The following is a 27,565-nucleotide window of genomic DNA, read 5'->3' as shown; positions in this document are numbered from 1 at the left end:
AGTCGTGGTCCTCTAGCAGAAGTCACCTGAGGCACGACACTACACTGGGCAAGCCAGAACGTGGCCACTACAATACTTCATAGGTTTTTGATCTGAATTTTTCAGTTATCCCCACTCCTTAAACTAACCCCAACTAAGGCACAAGGTGACTGAAGGGGAGCACCTCATTGGAACTGAATGTCAACATCTGTTTTATAGTCAATATGGCCCATGGAAATGTTTGTTCTTCTCACCCAAGCCTGACCAGTCATGGGTCCAAAGCCTTGAAATCAAGAACAAGAATCACTACTCTCTTTCTGTCCATTTATTTCTGTGAATACAAGTGAGAAACTCAGGTAGAAGGGAGGCACCTCTCCTGAGTCCTCCCCAAGGCTTAGAATACAGGGAGCGTCTGCTCCTTGGAGCAGATCCAGTAGTAATAATAATAATAATAATAAAAAGGCACACAGAGCAACAGCATGCAAGCTGGAAAAAGGTCCTTCTCCCTGGGCTTCAGTGCAGCAAAAGTATCTGTGGTCATCAACCCATGGGGAGCAAGAGCCCAGAGTTATTGCTAAGGTTGTGGGATCAGAGCAACCAAAAACTGGGGAGTTATGTGGAGGGATGAACACTGAGGCCAGCCAAGGCAGCAAGAATGAAGCCCTTGGCCTATAGCACCCCACCTGCATACAGAGCAGGAATAGATCTCTCTGGGGGAGTCAGACCCACAGCAACAAGGGACCACTCACATTCAAGTATGAATGGCAGGGCTCCAATGGGGTAAAGAGAATGAACAGCGGGCAACACAAACTTAGGGAAAGCAGAGGAACAAAATTCCCACCTGGATCACATGGAGTACATAGAACTAAATGGAAAGATGTGTCCCATCTGGCAGAGTTCTGCTTTGGTCCAGCTCTGGAGGGAGCCCAGCCCAGGGCAGACACAGGCACTTTGAAGACCTTAGGCTAAAACCAGCACCAACAGCCCAAGCAGCCTCTCTCCCCTGGGACAGCTGAAGGCCAGGTGTGAGGGATATAGAGCAGTTGGGAAGGTGGCTTGGAACTGCAAGACAACAGTCTTTAGGCACTTGGTCTTGCTAATGGGCCCAGACATGGGTTCGGTTGGTCCGAGACACCTTGATCCCACCCACCTCCTAGTTGGCTTTGGCTTTGCCGTTAGAAATGGCACCATTCTCATGAAAGCCATTCTGCTGAGGTTGTGTCATGACCTTGGGCAGACGCTTGCCTCTGGTGTATGAATGGTACCAGAAGTTGGAGAAGAGGAGGAAGAAGATAACACCGTAAATCCAGATGAGGTGGATGAAGATTGGGTACTGGTAGTCACAGCTGGGCATGAAGTAGTACTGGGAGACGTGGATGGAGACGAGCACAAACTGCAACTGTGAGTGGAGGCAAGAGAAAGTTATGGAGTAAAGAAGGCAGCTATATCCCGTTCCCCTACCCACGGGAGGAAATAGACAGCCCTAGGGACAGGTAGTTCAAGCTGGGAGAGGGAGAACACAGCAAGTCTAGCACAGGAAACAATTGCTAAATAAGTTCCTGTAGCACTTGCCAAGAGAAAGGAAATAAGTCAGACCAATGTCCCAGGCTGGTTGTACCATCCAAAGTTGGGAGTTGTTGGCATGAGTGGCCTGGCCCTTTCCCTTTCCTACTCACCAGTTGAATGGCAGTGATGTGCTTCTTCCACCACAGGTACTTTTGATAGGCAGGCCCTGCAGCTGACAGGGCATAGTAAAAGTACATCACCACATGTACTATCGAGTTCACTAAAGCATGAAATGAGCCCATTCCTCCTGCAGGCCAACAAATAAGAGAAAGATTAAATTCAAATGGTAAAGGAAGAGCTGAGATATGACCAAGTCCTACATACATATAGCAAGACCAGAAAGAAATTCTTCTGGAACATCAGGGACCACGAATATGGTGGTCATGGTGGTAATAGAGTAAAAGAAGTCAGAAATGTTTGTTATTGTTGTCTTTGGGGGGCTTTTTTTGGGGGGGGGTCCCTAATCATCTCCAGTTAGTATTGTGTGAAATGCTATTTTGAAGTGCCCACGACAAATTTAGATTTCCAAATGAGCCCCCAGGCCCCAAAAAGTTGAGAACCTTTGATATAAAAATTATACAATATTAACTTTTACCATTCTAAAAGCTCTGTACTTTATTCCAAAAGTTAACAATTCATCACCATCATCTTTCACCATGCAGAGACTCAAGGTGGCTTACAGATAAAATAGAAACAGCTAAAAGCATAGATAGGCCCATTAAAAATCAATTAAATGTTAACAGAATTTACACACACACACACACACACACACAGAGAGAGAGAGAGAGAGAGAGAGAGAGAGAGAGAGAGAGAGAGAGAGAGAATGAGAGAGAATATACATGCCTTCCCTAAAACTCACCTGGGCCAAATTTGGCACCCCACCACCAGCTCCAGGGAAGCACTGAATGGTGGAACACATGCAGGAAGGTCACCTGTTCATTCTTCTTTCTTAGGATGAAGATCACCTGGAAGCAAGAGATTAGAGTGAGATGGGCTTTTCATTTTGGCCAGTGGGCCATTACTCCAGAATGTATAAAAGAGAGGAAGCACCACTGCAGACTCCAAATAGTAACCATCCAATCATCTTCAGTGAGCTAATAAATATCAACTGTACATACTGTAAGAAAATGAACAAAAACCACCCTATCCCAATGAAATACCTACTAGTGTTAGTAGAATATAAATGTTAGTCACCATTAATTTGCACAAATGATCCATGTCAGAATAAGTAGGGCTGTCTGACCACATCTGGTAAGTGTTGTTAAGGCCAATACAAATGTGTAGCCATACCCATTTCTGCTCCAAACAAGATACTGTAGGCCTCAAAAAACAAGCACTTACTGTGTCAAGCAGTTCAATGTACTTGGAGATGATGAAGACCCAGGCTACATGGACCATCTACCAAGAAAGAGCAATGTCAGAAATCCTAGTCATCAAAACATAAAGCTCCACCCTACTTGTCTACCCTCATTTTTTCTTCCTTCTGAATCCCCATTTCTCCTCTTGAAGTAATCCCACCATAGAATTGCAACATTTGCCAAGCTTGTGCCTACATTAAAAAAAAAACAAGAACACTCTCACACATGGGGGAATGTGAGTCAAGATATGGGGTTGAAAGAATGAAAGAACTTACCCGAAGGGCCATGGGATTCTGGGATTGGTCCACAGGGTCACACCTCCAAGTGTAACCAGTCAACCAGCCTGACATAAGGAACTGCAAGAAGGAGCCACCATTCAGATACTTCTCAATGATACTACATTCACCAGCTCAGCTTTGTAAACATACCCACAAAAATTACAAGCCTAAAATTTGTGTTACTAGTTTTATAAGAGGCTAATCAGCTACGTTTCCATGCTCACTGAAGAGAAAGAGAAGCTTCTTCTCTATGGTCAACATTAAAATGCAGGCAACTATCCTATTAGCAGGAAAATTAAAATAAAATAAATAAAAGTAGCTTGCTATCGAACAGGCTGGAGGAGGACAGACAAAGCTGAGGGACAAGCTTTCCTTCCTTAGCAGCCACCAGCAGTCCATTCATTCATCTGCATAGAACTCTTAGGTCACCAATGGCTACCAAGCTAGTGCCGAAATGGAAGGTTGTACAAGGTACATGTCATACAGCTTCTCTGCCATGCAAATCTCTCTTCTAGGCACTTCTATGAGCAACCATTGGAACAAAACCCTGTGGAATTTTCAGCTGTCACAGCAATCCAAATCCCTTTTGCACTGTGTTGTGTGTGCGCGCGTGCACGCACACACATACATACTGGAGAGGTGTCCCTTCATCCAGGGCTGCCAGACTCCATAAGCCACCACCTGCAGAGTAACACCAGTGTCACTGCTGACATAGCGTTCCTCTTTCTGCCCATTGAATGGGCAGGCAGAAGGGCTGCTGGCAGCAGTCTACAGAAAGCCCCCAAACAAGGCTTTGCAGGGATGGTGCTGGGACAGCCCTGCCCCTATCATGTGCTAATAGCACTGGGCCCAATCCAGGTCTGATTGCTGCACCAGCTCCATGCTGCCACAATACCCCACCCCAACTTCTGTTGCAACCACCATGCTCAACAATTAGGTGGATGGGGTGCTAACTCTGCTTCTTCAATAATCCCCACCTGGTTAGGTGGTGTTGTAAATAACTAACTCTGATGTAATTCTGCATACTGACTTATATATACACACACTTTATCTCCCCATATTTATAGTTTTAAAAATCAGCTTATGTATGTAGTTTTGTCCAGCAATGCCCTTGTACATCCAGCTGCTACAATGCAAGTCCAATAGACTTAATTTGTAACTTAACACTTTTAAAGAAGAGGCACTTCTTAAGATAATTCTCCTATTGACCTGAGCAGGTAATGCTACCCCTGCCAGCTTTAAGAAAATGGAATACCAGTAAGCATGATGCACTCCATCACATAAACACTGACAGAGAAAACATATTTACTGGGAAGGGGTTGTGCAATTCCCAAGTCACATGTATGTACCATTCTGTATAAAAGGCTACAATGGAGACACTAGACAACTGTTGCACGATTATGGCCAGCTGATATATTTAAGTAAATTACAGCTAGTAGAAACTTGTACATTGTCTGTTAAGCATAGCCTTGCTACACTTCTAGGTCATCATGTGAACAATTCCTGATAGGAAGAGTGAAAGAGTTTATTCATGGAAATTAGCATCCTCATAAAAAAAACCACACCCTGCATGAACATTAACACCTTAATGTAACCAGACCAAAGGCCCATTGCACAAATGGTTTCCGTTGTCAGGATCCATTAGGTGCATCCCACCCCAAAGCCTCTTAACCCCATAAAGCTTTACATATGCCAGGGTAGGAAGGAGTTTGAAACAGACACTGGGGATGCACCACAAGCAGTAATGGCAACATCCCACCAATGGAAGCTATAGCTAATCTATCTAGGAGATGCTTACCTCATAGACTATGTAGAGCGACAGAGCTACCATGGAGGAGTTATAGACAATCATGAACTTCCTGAGGTTCAGAGGTTTCCGGTTGGCCATGATGCGTGGTCCCAATGACAGTACAAAGTAGATATAACCCAGCAAGATGCCCGTCATAGGAAAAGGTGAGCCCATAAGTGGATACGAAGAAATCCGTGGGTCTGAAGGGAAAAGTGAACTGTTCAGAGGTATGCACTGTGCCCAACAACACCCCCTCTGTTATTTTATCAGCAGCCCTATGCATCTAGGGCAGGATAAGTTAAGTGTTTGAGTCACACCGGGACCCTCAAGCTTTTGTTACACCTGGGGCAGGGGAGGTAGCATCTGTAAGGCAGCCAGAAAGTTGACTACTTCTCTTCTTGAGGCCCCAGTGGGTCACTCTGGCTGAGTAAGCCAAACTCACCTGCTTTCTTTATGAAGTCTTGATACATGTTCACCAGTGAGTCCATGGCAACAGTAGTTCAGCTGTTCTGCACAAGAAAGAAAGAGTGAGTCACACCAATAGTACTTGAATTATCTGCAGGTCCAGTCATACAATGCTTCTACAGCACTGCTCCCCATCCTGCACAGAACTGTCAACTATTTTAATGAAGTAAGCAATCCAATCACTTCCTCTCAGAATCTTCCAAGTGCCAACTTGGCCCTCCTCATATGACCAGCTACAGAGCTGAAAAATGAGAGATCACATGATCCTAAACACTTCTTGCTGTTAGGCAGTATGATTTTGGGAATTCTGTGCCTCTTGCCCATCTGAGCTCTGCACAAAAAGCATTTGCAGCAAAATGCATGCCTATACAGATATAGGAATAAACTGTTTAATCAGGCACAAGCATCTCTATAACAGCCACTCTTACCCATCCTACAATTGTAGTTTAGAATCACTCCAAGCGCATGCTGTACAAGTCACAAGCACATCCCCAATAATGCTCTGCATGAACTGCAGCACAATGTACCTCCTCCCACTCGGTGCAAAATGACAGGCAGCCCTGGATTACCCAAGAAAAAGGAAACACCTTTTTCAAAATGTTCTTTCACCAGCAGGTACAGAACAAACCTTCTCTGAAGTCGTAGATTAGGAAAGCAACACACATGCCAACTAGACTCAAATGGTGAAGGCCAGTTCTGTCATAGAAGCCCTACTTGCCCAGCTTTTAAAAGATTTTAAGGAATTGGCTTGTTGTGCCGATTCACAGAACATTCTCTTGCTTCTGGCCCCATGTAAAAGATGCTTGATTCCTGCACCCCAAGATGGCTACAGGATATTTGCATGGCCAACAGCGCAGCCTCAGCAAAACCCATGTATCAGGTTGCAGAAGATCACATCTGTTATTTCAATTCAGGTCCACTAACACATATGCACACACAAAGCTTGTTGCCCCTAAAGTCTGGAGTAGGTTCAAAGACAGCAAGGAAAGTTTAATGGTCCAACTACAGAAGCTCTAAAAAGTTGAAAGTAGTACAACTGATTGTATGAAAAAAGGAAGGTGATTGCCAAGAACAACTGTCCATGGCATATTGGAGAGTTCCGCAAATTGGAGAGTTCAAAGAACAATTTAAAATAAAAGTGAATAAAGAATAAAAGAAACAAATGTAGGATTATCAAACAGCAATAGCACCCAGAGATTTTTAAAGGTTTTCATTAGAACTTCAGGCTCACTCTTCGCTTTGATGTACCCCCACCAAAGAGGAAAAGAAAGGTTGAATGTTTGCCTCTTGAAATTCCATTAGACCCTCTGATCTGCTTATTAGACCCCTATAACCATACAAAATCCAGATTCTACATATCATAATCACTGCAGGATTATTACTGTCAAAGCTTGGAAAAATACCCATAAAGCAAGTGAACAATCTATTGTTAGAAAGATATATGAATAGTTAAGACTGATTAAATTAACAATAATTGCAAAGACTTCCTTTTCTATTGCAAAGGAGGTCTGCAGACAGAGGGGGAGGTTCCTCACCAGTGTAGTGTGGCACAGCTCCACTACCATTCCAGCAGTAGGAAGGTCAGAAATTAGGGGGCGGGGGGGGGAGTTGGGGAGAGACTTCAGACACCGAATCCCAGGCCTTCTCATTTCCCTGATGTAAAGCCAGTGTTACCTCAGCTTCTCCCATTGAAGTCAATAGGGAGAGAAAAGAAATCAAGAGCTCCTCCCACCCCACTTTCCACAGTGTTCGTAGTAAGCTGTCAGGGAATTAAAGGCAATAGTTTTTCCACCATGGACTCCCCACCCTGCCTAACAGAATCATTGTATGAAGAAGTCAAGCTTATAAACAGAATAAATGGAAAAGTTAACCCAGGAAGGGCAGTAGCCAACCAGGAACACTCATGTTTACAAGGGGATCATAATAATTTATTTGTTTGTTTAGTCAAATATAAAATGATTGAATGACGCTAGATTTGATTAATCATCTCTAGCCATATTTTCCTATAGTTTCCAAGTTACACCCACAGATGTTCAAGCAGCTAGGGTTCGGTATCTTTTGCTTCTTCAATCCTATACAAATAGTCCAACCAAAGACTCAGGGGGCAAGAAGCAAGTGCTGCAGGAAGTCCAAAAGATACTGACAAGCCTCATAAGCGGGGTCAATAAATTAAGATAAACTCTAATCAGTTCCTGAAAAATATGTCTCTCTCCCACTTTGCCAACTGACCCAAGTTTGAAAGGTGCTACGAAGGCCTAACACATGCCTGGTAAAACCTAGCTAATCCCCATAATCTTACTAGGTTTACCAAGAGTAAGCCCCAGACACTGGCTGCTAGTGCAGGAAGAGGGAAATAGTACTAAAGTGCACAAAAACCCATCATACAACAGGCATAGCAAGGGAATTAGGGATAACAACATTCTGAGGTAGCTGACCCATTGTTCCTTGCAGAAGCTGAGAGCTAGTGAGCAGGAAAAGCCCAGAGGTAAGAGAAACACATCCCAACAAGCCACAGATTCTACTCTTCACTCCCCTTAAATTGGGAAATCAACCAGGAAGATGAAAGAAAAGCCCTTAATTGCAGCACAGGTAGAAGAATTGTGGTAAGCAAACCATGCCTGATATTGGTAGTTGTTCTTTCCAATTTCCAACATGATAGTTGAGAAGATACTCTAATAGCTGGAAAACGTAGCCAGAGAGGATGGACAAGGAGTTGCAGAGGTGCTTAAGGGGCATTTCTGAATATATTACCCTTACACATCATCTACATGGTTACAATTCAGCACAACCACCTTTATGAGAACCAGGAAGTTCACAGAGCAAAAAGGTCCTGGCTATTGTAGAATATGACTCTTGCCTAGGCAATCTAAGCATTCCTCTCAGCACCTGAAGCACACCTCTCAGTACAGTGGTACCTCGGGTTAAGAACTTAATTCGTTCTGGAGGTCCGTTCTTAACCTGAAACTGTTCTTAACCTGAGGTACCACTTTAGCTAATGGGGCCTCCCGCTGCTGCTGCGCCACCCCTGCACGATTTCTGTTCTCATCCTGAAGCAAAATTCTTAACCTGAGGTACTATTTCTGGGTTAGTGGAGTCTGTAACCTGAAGCGTCTGTGACTCAAGGTACCACTGTATTGTATTTCCCAGAGACAGGATGTCACAACAACTACGCAGGCACAGTATATGGGCATTCCAAACTATAATCATTTAAAGCATTCCTCTCTCCACAGAGGCTTGCATATGACTGTGATAAGGCAGACTCTGCCCCCAGGCATACAATCCAAAAGAAGTTGTGACACTAAAGGCTCACCCAGGGCAGGATGATTTGAACATATTACGCCAATCCTGGCATGACTGCACAGGCTGCCAGTGAGTTTCCAGGCCGAGTTTCCAGTGAGTTTGAAAGTGCTGGTTTTGACCTACAGTATAAAGTCTTAAACGGTTCAGGACATCAATGCCTCTACAACTGCCTCTCTCTATATGAACTCACCCAGACCCTGAGGTAATAATTCAGGGCCCTTCTTTGTGTGCCTACGCCATGAGAGGTCCGGAGGGAGGCAACATAGACCTTTTCTGCAGTGACTCTCCCATCCGTGGAATATTCTCCCAAGAGAAAGCATTCCTCTTCTCCCAGTTCTTTGACTAATTAAATTATATAGTCATACCTCAGGTTACAGACGCTTCAGGTTGCGCTTTTTCAGGTTACGGACCGCCGAAACCCAGAAGTACCGGAACGGGTTACTTCCAGGTTATGGCAGTCGCGCATGCGCAGAAGCGCTAAATTGTGTTTTGCGCATGCGCAGAAGCACCAAATTGCAACCCGTGCGCATGCAGATGCACCACTGTGGGTTGCGGACGCTGCGGGTTGCGGACGTGCATCCCGCACGGATCACTGTATAAGGCCTTTTAAACTATGGGGGCAGGGTTATTGTTTTTGTTTGTTACTATGTTACGTGTTTTTCTGTTTTTATATTGTAAACTGCCCTGTGATTCTCTGAAGAAGGGTGGTATAGAAATTTAATAAATAAATAAATAAAGGAAGAGAGACTAGAAGAGAAGAGATGAAAAATTCAAGCACCACTTCTTAGTTTTTTTAATTACCAGTCAGAATGGAAAGCTTTCAAGAGGAGGAACCAAACACTGCTTATATCTCAGTAGTGAATGAAGAGACCCTGAAGTACCTTTTAACTTTCTCTCCTTGATGAAATGGGCACTGCTCATTAATATGTTAAAATAGCTAGGTTTTCCTATGCCTTGATGATCGTATGATTGAAGGTTAAGTCCCAAGTCTGGCAGGTCCTAAGCATAGCACCAAGGCTTGCCAAATCAGCAATGCACAGAGAAGCCAAATCAGCAATGCACAGAGATGATGCAGGAATTGCTGTTCTTCCTCTATCCTATATTGGCCCAACCTGCTCAGCCTGTTTGGGAGAAGGAGTGAATTCAGCTTGGCACCCGCTCACACAGCGGCAGCCCAGCCCCACTGTAGCCTTAAGAGCAACTGTTTTGTATAGTCAGACAGAAAATACAGCACAGTCTTCCTTATCCCTTGAGTAAATGGGAAAATGCAGGGGGGACTGCAAAAATCTCAGAAACCCGTTACCATACAAAATATGACCATATTGTATTGTCCAAGTACCATCCACCTCTGTCCACTACATAACAAAGTTATCAGGTCAGACTGGAAGGACAGCCAAGGTAGGAATCTGCCCCAACTGCATTCTGGCAAGTTGCTGTGAGGGGTCTTAAAACAGATTCCCAACCAGGGCCTGGGGGAGAGAAGTGCTTCAGTTGAGATAATCCTCAGTAAAAAAACCGAGGTTCTCAAAAAAACAAAAAACAAAGCAAGTGAGATGATCAAAGAGCAAGGGTCAGGACACCATCAAGGAGGATGGGAATCATCCCTCTGAGCTGTGACTACAAATGAAAGGGATCATGGCTATAATTCAACAGGAATTATATCCACCATGTGCTTCCCAGTGGGAATCCATAGAGATTAACTAGACACACACATTGGGATTAAGTTCATTTGTGTCTCTACTTGTACTGCTGCAAATTTTCGTATGTGGATTCCAGCTCCACCCACCTCTGCAAACGGGGGCCTGGCAACTCTCTGATACATCCTGTCAGGCCCATAGCTTTGTTGCATCTCCAACCCACAGACGTTCCATAGCCAACAACACAAAGCCCTGCACCCACATTAGTGTCTTGTATAGAAGTGTTGTGCCTGGTACTGCCACCCACATGGGAGCCGGGAGGAATCTCTCAATAGCATATTGATGCAGAGATGGGGGAGGGAACTGGAATGCTCCTATGATTGGCCTGCCAAGGGGCTGCACAAATATCCAGAGCAATAGGGAAAAGGCAGCCCTGGAAAAGCAACACTGACACAGAGAGGTGTCAAAAGCCCACATATTATTCCTATAAATCCTAATGATCAATCTGGTCACTAAACACACGTCTGCCATTGAACAAGCCCAATCATATATCCAAAAGGCTGATACTTCTGTTTAATAGCAAGGCATTTCTTAGAATAAGCCCTTAAGAGACTTCTCTTAGTTCTCTAACATGTTGCAGGCTGTGTTAAAAATCCAAAATGCTATAGAAAGGGGCCACAACAGGTCCAGACAGCCATAGTAAACTACAAAAATACTTTAAGGTCAAAAGATAACTGCAGTGGCCATTTGGGAGGCCTGAAGGTTGCAAGGCAGGAGTATGTGTGGCTCAGTTGTCTATTCAAGCCACATGCCCCTTTGAGATTTAACATGCCACTACAGTGGACCCTCTGGATATGAATTTAATTTGTTCCAGGGGTCCGTGCACACCCCGAAAAATCCGTATCCAGAGGCGCCGCTTCTGCACACACACGCAGCGCGATAGAGCACTTCTGCACATGCGTGAGCGGCGAAACCCGGAAAAATACTTCCAGATTTGCCACTTTCGCAACCCGAAGTTTATGTTGCTTGAGAGTAACATAACCCAAGGGTCTACTGTACTTATTAGCAAGCCATGGCTCCCCATTATGTACACCAAAGGAGGCAGACGAACCCTATGGCATTGGAAATATACACCTCCTTAAGCAGCTATCTGGCTCATATTTGTGGTTCCCAGATAGACACACTCAGGAACCAAGCCTACAAAAATTTATTTACGAAGGAGACTGAAATGCATTTACTGAATAATAATAATAATAATAATAATTTATTATTTGTACCCCGCCCATCTGGCTGGGTTTCCCCAGCCACTCTGGACAGCTTCCGACGAAGATGAAAGATACACTAAAATGTCACATATTAAAAACTTCCCTGAACAGGGCTGCCTTCAGATGTCTTCTGAATGTCAGGTAGATGTTTATGGCTTTGACATCTGATGGGAGGGCATTCCACAGGGCGGGCGCCACTACCGAGAAGGCCCTCTGCCTGGTTCCCTGTAACTTGGCCTCTCGCAGTGAGGGAACCGCCAGAAGGCCCTCGGAGCTGGACCTCAGTGTCCGGGCAGAACGATGGGGGAGGAGACGCTCCTTCAGATATACTGGACCAAGGCCGTTTAGGGCTTTAAAGGTCAGCACCAACACTTTGAATTGTGCTTTCCAGACTTTCCAGACCCCAATTTCTCATACAACTCTCCCAATCTTCTTATTTCTCTGAAAAACTCCTAACAGATTTACATCCCAAGGTTCAGGAAGCCATCCTAACCTCAAAACGTAACATATCCTATGGGAATCTTGAACTAAAATTAAAGTTTATATATTTACCAAATAAATCAAAATTACTTCCAATGGAGGCCACCATTCAGCACTCCTGGGTCACGCCATGCATTTCCTTCACCATTTTCAGGCATGACTTTCCCTCTCCAGCCTGGTCATTATAATTTTGGCTAGTATTCACAGCCTTTTAGGAATAGGATACTATTATTTTGTATTCTCCAAGTCAGTGAAAAGTTGCAAGGTCACACCTAAAGGAAAGTTATTGTTCTCATCAATTATCAGGGGGAATTCCCAAGCACAAACAGGAATAAGTAGCATTGGCTCTACCAGCAGAAGCCAATCAAGGTTGCTTTCACCTCAAGAGTCCTAGATAGCTACGGTACCTCCACTAGTTCTCCACCTTGATATGGCAGCCACTTGTAACTATACTCTCCTCCTCCCAGCTAGAACTCATGGACAATGTCAATAATTAAAGTCACATGCGTTTCCCGGGAGATAATCCAGGCTTGGTTTACACAGAGATCTTGCCTGCCCTAAGGCAAAATTATTCAGAGAAACTAACTGCTGCTGAGCAGTTCAAACTCTTATAGCCTTGAGAGCCAAGCTGTACGTAAATAAGCCTCTCTACTTAATAATGTTTCAGATAAGGAGCGAGAACAGGCAAATGCCACAAAACATGCCTCTTTCCCTCCATACACAAATATCCATTATGGAAGGGATGGGGAATCTGAGGTCCTCCAGTGCTGCAGTAGGAAACAGACTAGCTAGAATACTGTAGGCAGATGAAAGTTAACACAGATCCAAAGTCAAACTCATTATAGACCTCCAGGTGAAATAAAGTAGGCCCATGACTCAGGGATAGCCTCTGATGGGATGATCTTGTAACATGAATCATCCATGAGTCTGCTTGATGAGAATGCATGATCATGGTAACCAGGCCCCAAAGCCACATATTAAGATTGCCATATGTCCTCTTTTTCCAGGACACATACCGGTACTCTTTTATGGGTATGTAAAATGAGAGCCATCATAGCGATCGATAGTTAAAAGTAGAAGTCAGTAATGTGTCCCCTTTTTTGATCTTCAAAATATGGCAAGCCTAATAGCAGACTGGAGAGAGAAAAATCCCAGCCATCAATAAATTTTACACTAGCACAGAGAAAATATATTTTCGAGTCCTGCTTCCTAGTGTCCCCAGTCATGTTATGTTTCTTCTAGATAGCAATGCAGACATGGGAAGTAGCAAGACTGGCCCTAGACCAAATGGCACCACAGGAGCAACTCTGGCTCCTTTCCTCCTTATTCATTCATACCTTTCTATTGCATATGTAGCTCATTTCATAACTTTAAAGTATACTTTGCAGGCATAAATTAGTCTCTAAAAAGATGCTAGAATCTGTAAATCATATTCATGTTATATGAACCTTTTACGATTTGTTTCAGCCAGTGTTAAAAACTAAAGATATATAAGCTAGGTGCCAAATGGCTCCTTAAACCAAGCTTGCAACTGCCAAAATGGAATGTCTAGTTGCCATTTTGGGGCAAGAAGGCTCTAAAGTCTTATTTTTCAAACAGTGGACTGACTGTGATTGGTTCTTAAAGAAAAGTCGCTTGATCCAGGGACAGTCCACATATATTGGCCTATTCCAAGTTCTTTTTCTTAATGGTGACTGCTTCTGCTCAGGCTGCACAGAAAAAGCATTTGGTTCCAGAAACTCATTCCGATTGTGCAGATAAAATGTAACTGATAGAATTCTAAAGGGGGGGTATTAGTGTGTGAAATAGTGTGCGAAGTCCAGATCCAATGATTCCCCAGGCATGCACCTCCAGATGGTGATGTCAGGTGCCACAGAAGGGTGGGAAAGCTTCAGCTGCCCACTACTTTCTCTCCAAGTCCATTGCCACGGTGGGAGGGGGGAGGCATTTCAAAATCAAAGGAGCACCTAAGTCAGGCATAGGCAAACTTGGCCCTCCAGATGTTTTGGGACTACAACTCCCATCATCCCTGATCTAACTGCACCACCACTATATATATACAGGTGAAACTCGGAAAATTAGAATATTGTGGAAAAGTTCATTTATTTCAGTAATTCAACTTAAAAGGTGAAACTAATATATGAGATAGACTCATGACATGCAAAGCGAGATATGTCAAGCCTTTATTTTTTATACTTGTGATGTTTATGGTGTACATCTGATGAAAACCCCAAATTAACAATCTCAGAAAATTAGAATATTAAATGAAATCAGCAAAACAAGGACTGCAAATAGAGCAATATTGGACCTCTGAGAAGTAGAAGCATGCACATGTACTCAGTACTTGGTTTGGGCCCCTTTTGCATCAATTACTGCCTCAATGCGGCGTGGCATGGATGCTATCAGCCTGTGGCACTGCTGAGGTGTTATGGAAGACCAGGAAGCTTCAATAGCAGCCTTCAGCTCTTCTGCATTGCTCGGTCTCATGTCTCTCATCTTTCTCTTGGCAATGCCCCATAGATTCTCTATGGGGTTCAGGTCAGGCGAGTTTGCTGGCCAATCAAGCACAGTAATCCCATTGGCATTGAACCAGGTTTTGGTGCTTTTGGCAGTGTGGGCGGGTGACAAAGTCCTGCTAGAAAATGAAATCATAAAGCCCATCTGCAGAAGGAAGCATGAAGTACTCCAAAATCTCCTGGTAGATGGCCACGTTAACCCTGGACTTAATGAAGCACAGTGGACCAACACCCATGTTGATTACAATCCCATGGGATTACTGTGCTTGATTGGCCAGCAAACTCGCCTGACCTGAACCCCATAGAGAATCTATGGGGCTTTGCCAAGAGAAAGATGAGAGACATGAGACCGAGCAATGCAGAAGAGCTGAAGGCTGCTATTGTAGCTTCCTGGTCTTCCATAACACCTCAGCAGTGCCACAGGCTGATAGCATCCATGCCACGCCGCATTGAGGCAGTAATTGATGTATGCCATAAACATCAAGTATAACAAATAAAGGCTTGACATATCTCGCTTTGCATGTCATGAGTCTATCTCATATATTAGTTTCACCTTTTAAGTTGAATTACTGAAATAAATGAACTTTTCCACAATATTCTAATTTTCCGGGTTTCACCTGTATACTGCTACTTTAATTTTATATACATAATTTTACCCACCCAGCCTCAATTTAATCAGTTTCACCAGAGACTGCAGGTAGGGTGGGGACAGCAAATGGTGGTGGCCAAGTTAGATTGATATCTATGTGGTTGTGATTAATAGTACTAAACATTAGATGAACCAGGGAAAGATTTGTGAATAATAATTATTTTAAATGCAAGCTTGATTTTGATTTAACTTCTCTTCCCAGCAGCAAAATTTGTTAATATGGCGCCCTGAGCAAGGACAAAATTTGGTCCCCCCCGCCCCATATTTCATATTTTCACAATAATTCCTTCTGGTACAGTTGCTTTTTTAATGAATCTTCTCAGTTAAATACCCATATAAATAAATGTATTGCTATTAATATTATATTGTGCCCCCCTTGGCTTGGTGCCTTGTGCAGGGGAACTACATGCACTACTCTAAATCCAGTGCAGCTCTTTCCACAGAATTGGAGTTACGCTTCTCTGACCCAAGTACAGTGGTATCTCTAATTATGAACTTAATTCGTTCCGGAGGTCCGTTCTTAACCTGAAACCGTTCTTAACCTGAGGTACCACTTTAGCTAATGGGGCCTCCCGCTGCCACTGCACGATTTCTGTTCTGATCCTAAGGTAAAGTTCTTAACCCGATGTACTACTTCCGGGTTAACGGAGTCTGTAACCCAAAGTGTTTGTAACCCGAGATGTTTGTAACCCAAGGTACTACTGTAAGGTGTTGGTCCAGCATGGCAGTGTGCCAGTAACAGCAGCATTTCCCACAAGTACATTCCATGCACTCACCTAGAGCACTGAAGACAGGCAAGGCAGAAAGCCAATAAGGAAAGAATTGCCACGTCTGGAAGGCAGCTGCTACAGACATGTAGAGATAAAACCTATACCATACATGCAACACCAAACCAGCCTAGTTATGTAGCTAGCTGTATTCTATTGTGAATCAGGGTGAGTGGCAGAAAGTCTAGTAACCAAAAAGAGATAGCATATTCAGTGTGACATTTATAAGTATACAGCAAGTCATAATAAAGTCAATGGTAGGGTTTATATTACTGCACTTTGGATTTAGACATATTGTCTCTAATTGGCCTGGTGCAGTTACTGATATAATCACATTTTCATTTTTCTTGACAAATTAGGAAGAGGTGCTCCTTTAAGTCTTTAAATTCTGGCAGGTCATTACAAGAATTCTGTAACTAAGAAACACTGCCCAATTTTTAAATTTTTGCTGCTCCCTCCTAGTTTCTTTTAGATTGTAAGTCTGAGGGCAGAGACTGTTTTGCCACTTCTAAACTACTATCCAGGGAGTCTTTTTTTTATTACTAAATTGCAATATAAGAATGTTTTACATAAAAAATTACTATCTACATAGTACAGTGGACCCTCAGGTTACGTTACCTTTGGGTAACGTAACTTTCGGGTTGTGAACGCAGCAAACCCAGAAGTGTATACTTCCGGGTTTCGCCTCGCATGTATGCGCAGAAGCACTCCGCGTGCCTCGCACACAAGCACACAATTGCGCTGCGCGTGTTTTCGGGGTGCGAACGGACCTCCAGAACGAATTAAGTTTGTATCCGGAGGATCCACTGTAGTTCTAACTTTACATAATTTCTATTCTAAATATGCAAGATCTGACCAAGCCTTTGGAGCTGATGTGGCATTTATCTCTGGTCTCATCCATAGGTTTCCTGGAAGTTGCCAATGCCATGGCAGCATTTTAACCCTACACAGCCAGAAACAAACCTAGACTCATATACACCAAGCGTCATCTAGTCCAGGCATAGGCAAACTTGGCCCTCCAGATGCTTTGGGACTACAACTCCCATTATCCCTAGCTAACAGGACCAGTGGTCAGAGATGATGGGAGTTGTAGTCCCAAAGCATCTGGAGGGCCAAGTTTGCCTATGCCTGTTCTGGTCCAACCCCTTGTGTTGCAGGAACAGAGTTTGGGCTCACAGGTAGGGTTTGAAGTAAGCTCTTCTCCCACCAACAGCCTCCCAGAGGTGTTGGGAAGGGCTGTAGGTCAGTGGTATTGAGCAACTGCTTTGCATGCCAGCTCCACCCGAGTGGTTCAAATCTCTACTCACTTCACTGGGTACCATTGGGCGAGTCACCATCTCTTAGCCTAACCAACCCTGCAGGGTTTTGTGAGAGTTAAAATGAGGACTATGCATACCACCTTGAGCTCCTCAGAGGAAAAGGTGGGCTATAAATCAATAAAATTAATAAGTGTTGATGCTGCACCCACCTGTCTCATTCATACAGCACATTGTTCAAATGTGCCCATGAAACAATCTAGGGTGCCCACCTAAATCAGTGTCTTGAGTAAAGGTGTCCTGGGTGGCAAGCAAGTGGATGCCTCAGAATTGCTGCAGGCCACTAAGTTTACCAGCCAGTGTGTATGCATTTTATGAAATAATTAAGGGTGGGGGGGGACTGCTAGGAGGTTTTGGAGGATTAGAAGGAAAAAATACATAGGATGCTCCCTCCTGAGTCAGACTACTGGTCCATCTAGCTCAGTACTGTCTACACTGACTGGCAGCAGCTCCTCAAGGTTTCAGATAGGGGCCTACCTGGAGATGCTGCCAGAGGTTGAATCTGGGACCTTCTGCATGCAAAGCAGATGCTCTCCCACTGAGCTATGGCCCCTCCCTTAAAAACAATGCAAGATGCTGGTTCTCATGGCTTTTAATTAAAGGCTGGTTTAAATAGGGACACAGAAAGCTGCCTAATGCCTTATATATAGGATGAGCTCTACTGAGTCAGACACATTGATCCATCTAGCTCAGGAGCGTCAACACTGAGAGGCAGCAATGGCTCTCCAGTTTCAGGCAAGGAGGGCAACACCTCTAGCCCTACCTGGACTAAACTTGGCACCATCTGGAAGCAGCTACTCTGCCAGGGAGCTACTTCCCTTCCCAAAAAATCAAAGCTCCACCAGACAGGGAGAGAACAGACATCCTAGCAGTGCTTAGCAGCTCTCCTGGATGGGGGCAAGACATGGTGAAGAGGGTGGCCTAATGATGACACCTTTCTCTTCCAATTAGTATACAGGGTCTTCAACACCAGGCAGGGGTTATACCGTATTTACTCAGATCTAATGCACCATTGAATCTAATGCGTACCTCATTTTTCAGAACCTTGAAATCATAAAAAGTAATTGCTGGCAAATGTAAATGAGTCATCTAATCTAATACACACCTTAATTTTCGCAACATCATTTGGCCAATGAAGTGGAGCATTAGATCAAGTAAATACAGTATTTTTACAGTGTATGCTAGGATAAAATATTTTAAGATATGCAATCGCAAAGCTTGCTTTTGAAATTCAACTCCAATCTAACAAGAGTTGCACATGTAGGCAGATCAGGGAGCTTGCATGCATTCTTCTAAATTAGATGTAACATGTTGTCTCGCACATCTTTCTCAATTTTTTTTTAATTATCAAAAAGCACCTGTCTGGTGCTTTTAAATGCCTCCAGCTGCTTGGTAGCCACTGAAGAAGCCATCAGCCTTCCCCTGCAGATGTAAGAAGAAAGAGCTTGCTCAGCAGAGCATACATTTTGCATGCAAAATGTCTCAGGTCCAATTCCTGAAATCTCCAAGGAGGATTGAAGCCCTGAAAAGCCATTGTCATTCAGTGTAGTGAACTAGATGGACTTATGTTCCTATTAACTTGTGGCCTTTCCTTGCCAGAAGATCTAAGGCCTATACCCTGTGACACTCTGGAAGGGTTTAACAGGGGACGACCATTTATTTAACTGTGCATTTAAGTGGAATGGAGATCTTTTGTGTGTGTGTGTGTGTGTGTGTGTGCGCGCACACACACACACACAATCACTGCTGTCTTCTCTCATCTTCAGTCTTTTGTTGGACAACAAAAGAGGTTTAAAGACACTCTCAATGCAAATCTTTAAAAATGTAGCATAAGCACTAATAACTGGGAAACACTGGTCTGCGAGTTCTCCAGTTGGAGAACAGCCCTTACCAAAGGTGTCACAAACTTTGAAGAAGCACAAACTCAGGGCAAAACCGAGAAACGAGATAAGAGGAAGGCTTATTTGGCAAACCCTCACCATGATTGCCTCCCACCCAGAAACCTATGTCCCCATTGTGGAAGGATGTGTGGATCCAGAATTTTCCTCCAGTCACTTACAGACTCACTGTAAGACTGTGTTCATGGAAGACAATCTTACTCAGCTACAAGGGGTCACCAAAGAAGAAGACATCTTCAGTATTCCTATTTTGCAAGTATAGGGCCTGTTTTGGAGCAGATGCTACTTGGCATGCACTAACTGAGCAAAAAAATAGCTACCAGAGCCAGGGTTAAGCAGTCCACTATTTCTCTACTTACTACAAGGCATCCACTAACTACTTTTCATTGTGTTTTAAATAATAGTTACAGGGAATGATGTAAGAGAGTAAGACACAAGATCTCAGGTGTTGCAGGACACAGCAGGAACATTTTTAAGCTATAAGGCAGGAAGAACTGTTATGCCTAAAAATAAGTTTGATTTTTTTTTAAAAAAAAAGGTCATGATTTTGAATACCATAGAATACATGTTAAAAATCACAATTGCCAAGATTCTTAGAAGGTTGATGCTGGCACCTAATCTTTCAAGCACCAATTTCATCAGATGATCACCTCCCCAAGATAGCATCCAAGGCACCAAGCTACTGAGTGACATCACACTGTGCACCTGTGGTGTGATTTGTCAGATCTATGAAAAGTAACTAAAAGCAGTTAGTAATCTCCTGGGTTTGAAAGATCTTCAGAATGCAATGTTTTGCTGTATAAACACAAATACTGTAAAAGCTTATTTAATCCTGTTACGCTTAATTCTTTGGAACAAGGTTTGGGTGGAGGCTGTATAGGGTAACTAGAAAACTACTCCATTGGAAGTAAGGGGCAGGGAAGGGGATGGTCACAAGTCATACCCATCATTTATCTTCCTCTCCTAAGTGAATGAGGGCTGTACTGTAAACTGCTCTACCTACACCTTATTCTTATTCCCATCCCAAATTTATGTAATTAGCTACATAGTAGAGTTTGTGCAACAGGATCACAAGAGGGGGTGGATTTGTGGCGCAACTGGTTTCTCCTACAGAATCAGCTTAATTTCATTCTTGCAGGTGCAACTAGTTCCATCATCTCTGGAAGCAAATTTGACAGCAAAGTATGAATGCTAAAAGGACAGGCAAGTGTTTAAGAGAGAAGAAGCAGAAGTGACAGAGATTAGCTAAACTTAGCTACAGGCACCCCTAACAGAAGTCTCGATTCCCACATTAACTTGCCTTGCCACTTTCACCCTGTACTACAGTTCCTGTGCTTTTTAGTTAAGATAAAACCTCACCCTTCAGAGGCATCCGAAGCCTCGCTCAAACCTCGAGGCGACCTAAAGGCCTCCTTTTGGCCTCTACCACAGCAACCGACCCCAAGATTTAGCCTTCCACAAGAACGAGCGCGGAGCCCCTCGAAACTACCCTGCAGCGCTTACATCCCTCTCGCCGCTGAGCCTTGGCGGCCGCTCCTGGAAAAATTATTTCCCCTCCTCGTTCCACCCCGAAGGCAGGCGCTGCTGTCTCTGGGGAAAGGCGGGAGGGAAGCTTCCTTGGCCCACGGCCGGAGGAGCTAAGCAAGCGGCGCTCCTGCCTCTCTTGAGGCCCAGGAGTTACTCCTGTCAAAAGTTGCCGAGACGCCCTGCGCGGCCTCTGTCAGGCGCCGCTAACCAAAAGGAAGGAAGCCGCTTTCCCCGTCGGCTCTGCGAAACCGCAAAGAAAAGGGCTGCCGGGCGCGGCTCTCTGCCGTCCCGCCGCCTGGCAGGCGAAGCGCCGGGGCCCGAGCAAACAGGGCGTGGCTGGCTGGCAGGCAACGGAGGAAGGCAGAAGCGCGTGAAGCCGGACACCGGTCCCCGGCCCCTTCGGGACTCGGGAGATGCCCCCCTCAGCGCCCTCCCTCAGCCTCCGTCGGAGAGCGGCCCGACGACTCACCCGCCTGAGGACGAGGAGAGAACCGGCGCGTCCCTGAGAGCTGCTTGCACGGCTACTATTTCCTCCTCTGAAGACCCGCTTCGGAGTCACCCCAGAGTTAAAGGGGGCCGCCCCGAGCGCTCCGCTGCCGGTGATTGGCAGAGCGGCGCTGACTACAAGCTACCTCACTGAGGAGGAGCCAGTCGTCTCGCTCGCCCCGTAGGAAGGCGCGCTTGCCGGGTGAAGAGGCCGCCAAGCTGGAGGGCGGAGGTGGTTGGTTAGGGGGAGGGAGGGAGGGAGAGGGCTGTGAGGCCTCCCTCTAGCCCTCGGATTTGGCTGCAGGCGCTCCCCGAGGGCCACAGCGTGCTTAGTGCACTTGTTGCAGAACTAGTGAGCGCTGCTGGCAGGGCTGCTCCTCCTGCCCCCGCCGCACCCGCTTCAAGGTCCTGGCGTCCGGTCTTGAAGACCTCTGCCGCTCCGTCCTGTGCATGTTTATTCGCTTCCTTGGGGCGAGAGCTACGCTAGGTGTGACGCACGCTACTAACTCAAGTGACTCTTTTTTGGTTTTTGTTTTAAAAAATAAATATCAGGAAGGAAACGGAGGACTCTTAGAGCAGGGCGGCAAAAGAGGAGCGATTACCCCCGCCCCGCCCGGCCACCAGGCCGTGGTCTTCTCCCGGTAGAGAAGCTTTCTTTGGCAACATTTACTCCCACTAAAATGAGAGGCCCCAGCTATTTCCAGCTCCTGAGGCTCCTAAGCCTTCATAAAAAAATAAAACATGAGGAAAACAAAAGAAGGCAACCCCCCCCCCCAGAAGCGACACGATTTGATTTATTTTTATTATTAATCAGTAACACTTTTCTAGATGAGATGTTTTGTGGCACATCATACCAAAACGTGATACAAGTTATGAAACTTGTTAAAATGCCTAAAAATCATCAAGGGTCTAAATCTGAGGAGCCCTGTTGAACTCAAAGTCCGTAGGACCCCCTCTGATCAGCCATGATCTGGATGGAGCTTGCCAACAACTCCTGGGAATTATTATTTTTTAAGGAACATTTTCATCATTATTTTAACTATTAAAGTTTTTTATCCCACCTTTCCATCTCTAAAGAATGTCCAGGGCAGTCAACATTCATACTTTAAGAATAAGTTTGATGAATCAACCAAGTGAAAAACAGTAGCACTGCCCCAAATATAGTTGTTTAGTCGTGTCTGACTCTTCGTGACCCCATGGACTAGACACGCCAGGCACTCCTGTCTTCGCCCCAAATATACCTAGGCACAAACCATTTATTGGCAAAGTGAAAAACCTGCAAGAACAAAAACATCTTCAAAGAATAATATCAAGGAGAAGGGCCAGTCAGATCTCATTGGGCAGAGAGTTCTACCAGCTGGGTATTTGCAATGGAAAAGAGCCTTTCACACATATCAACTGTCAATCTACACAGGAAATGTCCAGTAGATTCCACAAAACTTACTTCAATAATTTGGCCAGTTAGAGGCACAGGAAAAAGAATCAAACAGCCTGTGTCTAACATTTACAGATGCAAGTTCCAGCTCCCACATGAAGTATATGTTGACAGGTAATGTTCAGTTTGGGTCACAGGTGGCGCTGTGGGTTAAACAACAGAGCTTAGGACTTGCCGATCAGAAGGTCGGTGGTTCGAATCCCTGCGACGGTGTGAGCTCCTGTTGCTGGGTCCCTGTTCCTGCCAACCTAGCAGTTCGAAAGCACAACAAAGTGCAAGTAGATAAATAGGTACCGCTCTGGCGGGAAGGTAAACGTCGTTTCTGTGCGCTGCTCTGGTTCGCCAGAAGCGGCTTAGTCATGCTGGCCACATGACCCGGAAGCTGTACGCCGGCTCCCTCAGCCAATAAAGCGGGACGAGCGCCGCAACCCCAGAGTTGACCACGACTGGACCTAATGGTCAGGGGTTCCTTTATCTTTTTAATGTTCAGTTTAAAAACATAGTTGACTCTGCAGTTGCTGAAAATACGCAACTTGATTGCAAATTCCCTTTCTTTGCACTCATCTCTTTACGGGCCCAATGATGTTTGAATCCTCCATTCAATATTGTTAATAGGAACACCATAGAAATAGAATTTTGCAGAGCCTCCTTATAATTAAAGCATGATAGCACAACAATAGAACTAATATTACAACAAAATAAGATCACATATTGGAGTATAAAAGGAAAAGGTAAAACCATTATCCAGCTAAAATAAACAAAAAAGAGTAGACAATCTTTTTGGCCTTGAGCTCCACATGCATTTGTATATTGGGAACCATTCATTCACATCTACGTGAAAGAACAATTTTGCCTACATTGGGAACTCTGGGGAGTGGAGGCTTTAACTGCACACCCAGTGCCGAAAAAACTTTGCCTCTGCACTGTTTGATAGACCGCACAGAAAGCAGCCAGGGCTGCATACGGCCTGCAGGTTGGCCAAATGTGAGCTAAAGACCAAAAACAATCATGCAGCAGAGTGAAAAATAATCAGCTGATTAGGTCAAAGTCCTGCCAGAATAACAATGTAAACTAGTGAAAAGCCATTAGAGGGGTTTAAATGGGCCTCCAGGAAGACAACCCTTAGCACATTCCTAAGAAATTTACCTAAGATGGTGGGATGCAGAGAAGATCTTAATATATGGGCAGGTTTATATTGGAGAAGTTGGTTCTCCAAGTAACCTGGTCCTAAGCCACTTAGGACTTTAAAGGTAATTAGTACTTTGAACTGTTCCGAAAACAAATATTTTGTATTTTTATGTGGTGAACCGCCCTGTGATCTTTGAAGGAAGGGCGGTTTCCAAATTTAATAAAATGAATAAATAAATAAAAGAGATCACACACATGGGTTCCCTTTTGAATGTTAAAGTTGAAACATCATTTATGCATCACGTTGTCAGCATTTGCTGCACCAAAAGCCACACTAAGTGGGGCACTTGGCTGATCATTCTCACCCTGTAAGGTAAACAATGCATAGTTATGGTTATAAATTTTGAAGATTGAACTCATCTTCCAACTTATATGATGAAAATATTGACTATCCTCCACTACCACCCCATATTAACCACAAGCAAGTAGGCATAAAGCAGATCTAACAATAAAGATACATTGTCCTGCTAAATGGTGAAGATAACCGTACCATACTTCTGAAACTGATAAGATATCGAACAAGTGATTGATAAAACTCACTACTTGGCAGGACAGTACAAACAAGCAGTGATAACGTCCACACTGGTACTACTTGGTAAATGATTATTTATATTCACTCACTATTTATTCTGAAGGCAATCTCAACGAAACACCATGTGAGTATACAAAGTTGTAAGTGGGACAGGGGGAGGAGAGGTGGAGACGGGTTAAATATGCTCCCTGTTCCTGTTTTTGAAAATGCAAATAATAATAAACACATTTTAAAAAGTAAATAAACACCATGTGAGTAAACTGCCGGTCTCTGTCATAAATTAAGGGAGCAACATAATTGACTCCTACACTCGGACACAGTCCCAGGGTCTGGGTTGCACAAGAGCAGGATTAAACTAACCAGCTTTCACACTGACACAATTCAGGATGCTATCTCCTCTGTCACGTATATTCTGACATTATGGACAATAACTGAAAACTAAAAACATATTCTCATTTATCACTGTCACCAACCTTTTTTGGATCTGGGGGCACACATGGAATTTGAAAAAGATGCCAACAATGCCAGTCACAAAATGGCTGCTGCCAGGGGGTGTTGCCTAACACAAAATGGCTGCCACCTCCGAAAGAATAGAAAAAGAAAAGCTTCAGGAACATAAAATGGTTCAAATAAAGAAAATCTATTCAATTGTGTTGTCGCTTACAATAAAAGTTTGAAAAAAGTATTGGTTATTATGTTGTCTATTGCTGGTGTGCTGCTATAGATTACAACTAAAAATAAAAGATAACTGAATCTAGAAATAATTTTGAATTACTATAGCTAGCCCATGGTCACTAATAAACAGACATAATTTCTGATGGCTGGAAAGTTTCTTGGTTTGGTTTTTTTGTTTGTTTGCTTTGCTCTTTTTATGGAATAGAAAAGAACATAACTACAAGAAAAAACACAAACTTTTTTTTAAAACTCACCAGAGTAGTAATTCATCAATATTAGCCCAGACTAGTGTGATGTCTCTGCCTTTGCACTATGGTCTCCCTGCCCCAAACAAATTGGGAGCAATCCCTGCTGTGGTCCAGGCAGGAGGAATAGGTGATAATAAAGAGGACACCTCTGAAATGGAACCTACCCAATAAACAACTTAATAATGATAATGGGTTGCATTTAGCTAACTTTCTTTTTTTTATAATAGATTTTTATTGGTTTTACAACATATATTAAAACACAAAACAACTAATAATTAACGACGTAACACATAAACATGTAAACACATATAATTTCTTAACCTCTCTTTCTTGAACCTTGTTTCAACGACTTCCCCATACCTCCCTTTTCTGCATCCCTGTTTTAAATTTTCCCAGCAACCCCTAATTTCAATACTTGTAATTCAATTTCTAATCTTTTTCCTCTTACCCAATTATTTATCACTGCAATTCTGTTTTACATTACCCATGACATTTTAGCACTCATTAATTTTACAACAGTTCTTAAGATAAACTTTAAATTTCTTCCAATCTTCTTCCACCGTCTCTTTCCCTTGGTCACGGATTCTGCCAGTCATCTCAGCCAGTCCCATATAATCAATCACTTTCGTCTGCCACTGCATTTAGCTAACTTTCACCCTGAGTGGACTCACTTTAGTTAATGGCCATGGCTGAGATGGATTTCCATGCTTCCCCTACACACTTCCCCCCAAAAAAACTTCTTAAGTAGCTGTTTAAAAGAGTACCTGAACATTTTGTTTCATAATACACCCTCCCTCCATCCAGAAAATCTAAGTACTTACCAGCTAGCTGCCATGTTCCCCTTCTTGGGCAAAGCCATGTGTGGGTGGTCACAGACCAGATCCAGGTGCTCTTGGAAAAAACTGATGTTCTTGACCTTGACCTCACTTGATCTTCAACTGAGGGTTTAGGCCTGGTTTTGGCACAGAAACTGCTTTGGTCACACAGTATGATTACCTCTGTTGAGAGATAGGGAAAATGTGTCCCTGTTAATTCTCATTGACCTTTCTCCTCAGTGCAAAAATTAGGAACATTGCCAAACATTTCTTCAAGATCTTTGCCTGGGGCAGGCAGAATTTTCACTCCTACACCACAGTTCCACAAGAAGCAGGAATAATCTGTATATAGGGTTACCTATTTAAGTTGATGGTCACTCAAAATGGTTTGATCAAAATTGCTTCTACACATTGTGAAGCAAAATAATTATTTTATCAGCTTTCTCTAAAATTAAAAAGTGGAGCAAGCTCACATTATCTTGGCTTGGCCGTATTGCCAGAGTTAAAGTGATGCTACTGCTATGCCTCCTTGAAATTATCATAAAAATGACTCAAGCAATAGCCAACAATGATACTTCTTCATTTATTCATCTAAATAGGAAGCCTCAGCTACCTTGCCACCCATTGTACAGGCCCACAGCACAGGGAGGTGTGGCAGTAACCATTTTGAAATAATATTGTGATGTGGCCAATCTATACCACGCACATACCCCCCCCCTTCTGTTTAATTCTTTAAAAAGTGTTCTGGATAACAATGGAACGTTAATTAGCAGGGAATAGCTGAGGCTAACCATTCCAAAAATTATCTATACTATCTCTAGACAATTTCTCAAATCCCTTTTGGAGCTCAAGGTGTGGAAAGAATGGGCAAACAAATTCACTCCTTTAATGTCACCCATGGTGACCCATTCTTGATCTTTCACCATGGAATTACTATGTGCTAACACTCCTGGAGCATTAGTACAAAACCAAATAGCTCTTGACAAGCTCCAACTTGAAATTCATCATAAAGAACTCCTGAGGTCTCCTTGGCAACCTTATGAGATGCAATGAAGGCCTATATCAGAAGTAATAAAGCCTTTTGACAGCTAAACAGGTGCTCCTAGGGTGAATGTGGACTTCCCTCTGGGTCTGCTGCCACCTTCAGTCTTGAGGCCTGGGGGACAAAGGAGAAGAACTGGAGGTCAAAGCAGGGCTCAGAATGTGTCTGGAGGGGTCACAGGGGGGCTTCACTTTGCATTTGCCACCACTGATGAACACACTTACAGGAAGATCCAGCAGGAATAAGTTGGGTTAGAGCTCTAGTCCATGTGCACACTTGCCGTGACAGTGAACAATTCAATATTATCCATCTCTCTGAGGCAGGTGTGATTTCTGTAGTGTTCCAGCGTAGAAA

At 43.8% G+C, this 27,565-nt stretch overlaps 1 protein-coding gene across 4 annotated transcripts; it reads right to left on the bottom strand.

Moving 5' to 3' along the window:
• Positions 1–289: 289 nt before the first annotated feature.
• ELOVL1 (ELOVL fatty acid elongase 1) lies at positions 290–26,216 on the bottom strand. 4 transcript variants are annotated; one of them, XM_083619967.1, is made up of 9 exons: positions 26,176–26,216; positions 24,905–25,011; positions 5,413–5,479; positions 4,980–5,170; positions 3,179–3,259; positions 2,887–2,943; positions 2,405–2,510; positions 1,656–1,792; positions 290–1,378 (listed from the first exon to the last, which is right to left on the bottom strand). In XM_083619967.1, exons 3-9 carry the CDS (start codon positions 5,456–5,458, stop codon positions 1,133–1,135), a joined length of 864 nt encoding a protein of 287 aa, XP_083476093.1. In that variant the 5' UTR covers positions 5,459–5,479; positions 24,905–25,011; positions 26,176–26,216; the 3' UTR covers positions 290–1,132. The 4 variants fall into 4 exon arrangements, with proteins under 4 accessions (XP_083476093.1, XP_083476092.1, XP_083476095.1 ...); XM_083619966.1 differs by lacking the exons at positions 24,905–25,011; positions 26,176–26,216 and adding an exon at positions 21,260–21,753; XM_083619969.1 differs by lacking the exons at positions 24,905–25,011; positions 26,176–26,216 and adding an exon at positions 21,260–21,407 and having other exon boundaries at positions 5,413–5,474.
• Between the last annotated feature and the right edge of the window lie 1,349 nt (positions 26,217–27,565).

Source organism: Podarcis filfolensis, assembly GCF_964270895.1.
Source record: "Podarcis filfolensis genome assembly, chromosome: 6".
NCBI lineage: Eukaryota > Metazoa > Chordata > Lepidosauria > Squamata > Lacertidae > Podarcis > Podarcis filfolensis.
Note: the sequence above shows the minus strand (reverse complement) of the source record. Positions and strands in the feature narration are given on the sequence as shown.

Excerpts from the sequence above, each read along its gene's own strand:
- ELOVL1 (XM_083619967.1), bottom strand. The coding sequence starts at position 5,458 with ATGGACTCACTGGTGAACATGTATCAAGACTTCATAAAGAAAGCAG. Across the intron at positions 5,171-5,412 it reads AGACTTCATAAAGAAAGCAG|ACCCACGGATTTCTTCGTAT; the intron begins GTGAGTTTGGCT and ends TTTTCCCTTCAG. Across the intron at positions 1,379-1,655 it reads ACATCACTGCCATTCAACTG|TTGCAGTTTGTGCTCGTCTC; the intron begins GTGAGTAGGAAA and ends CTCCACTCACAG.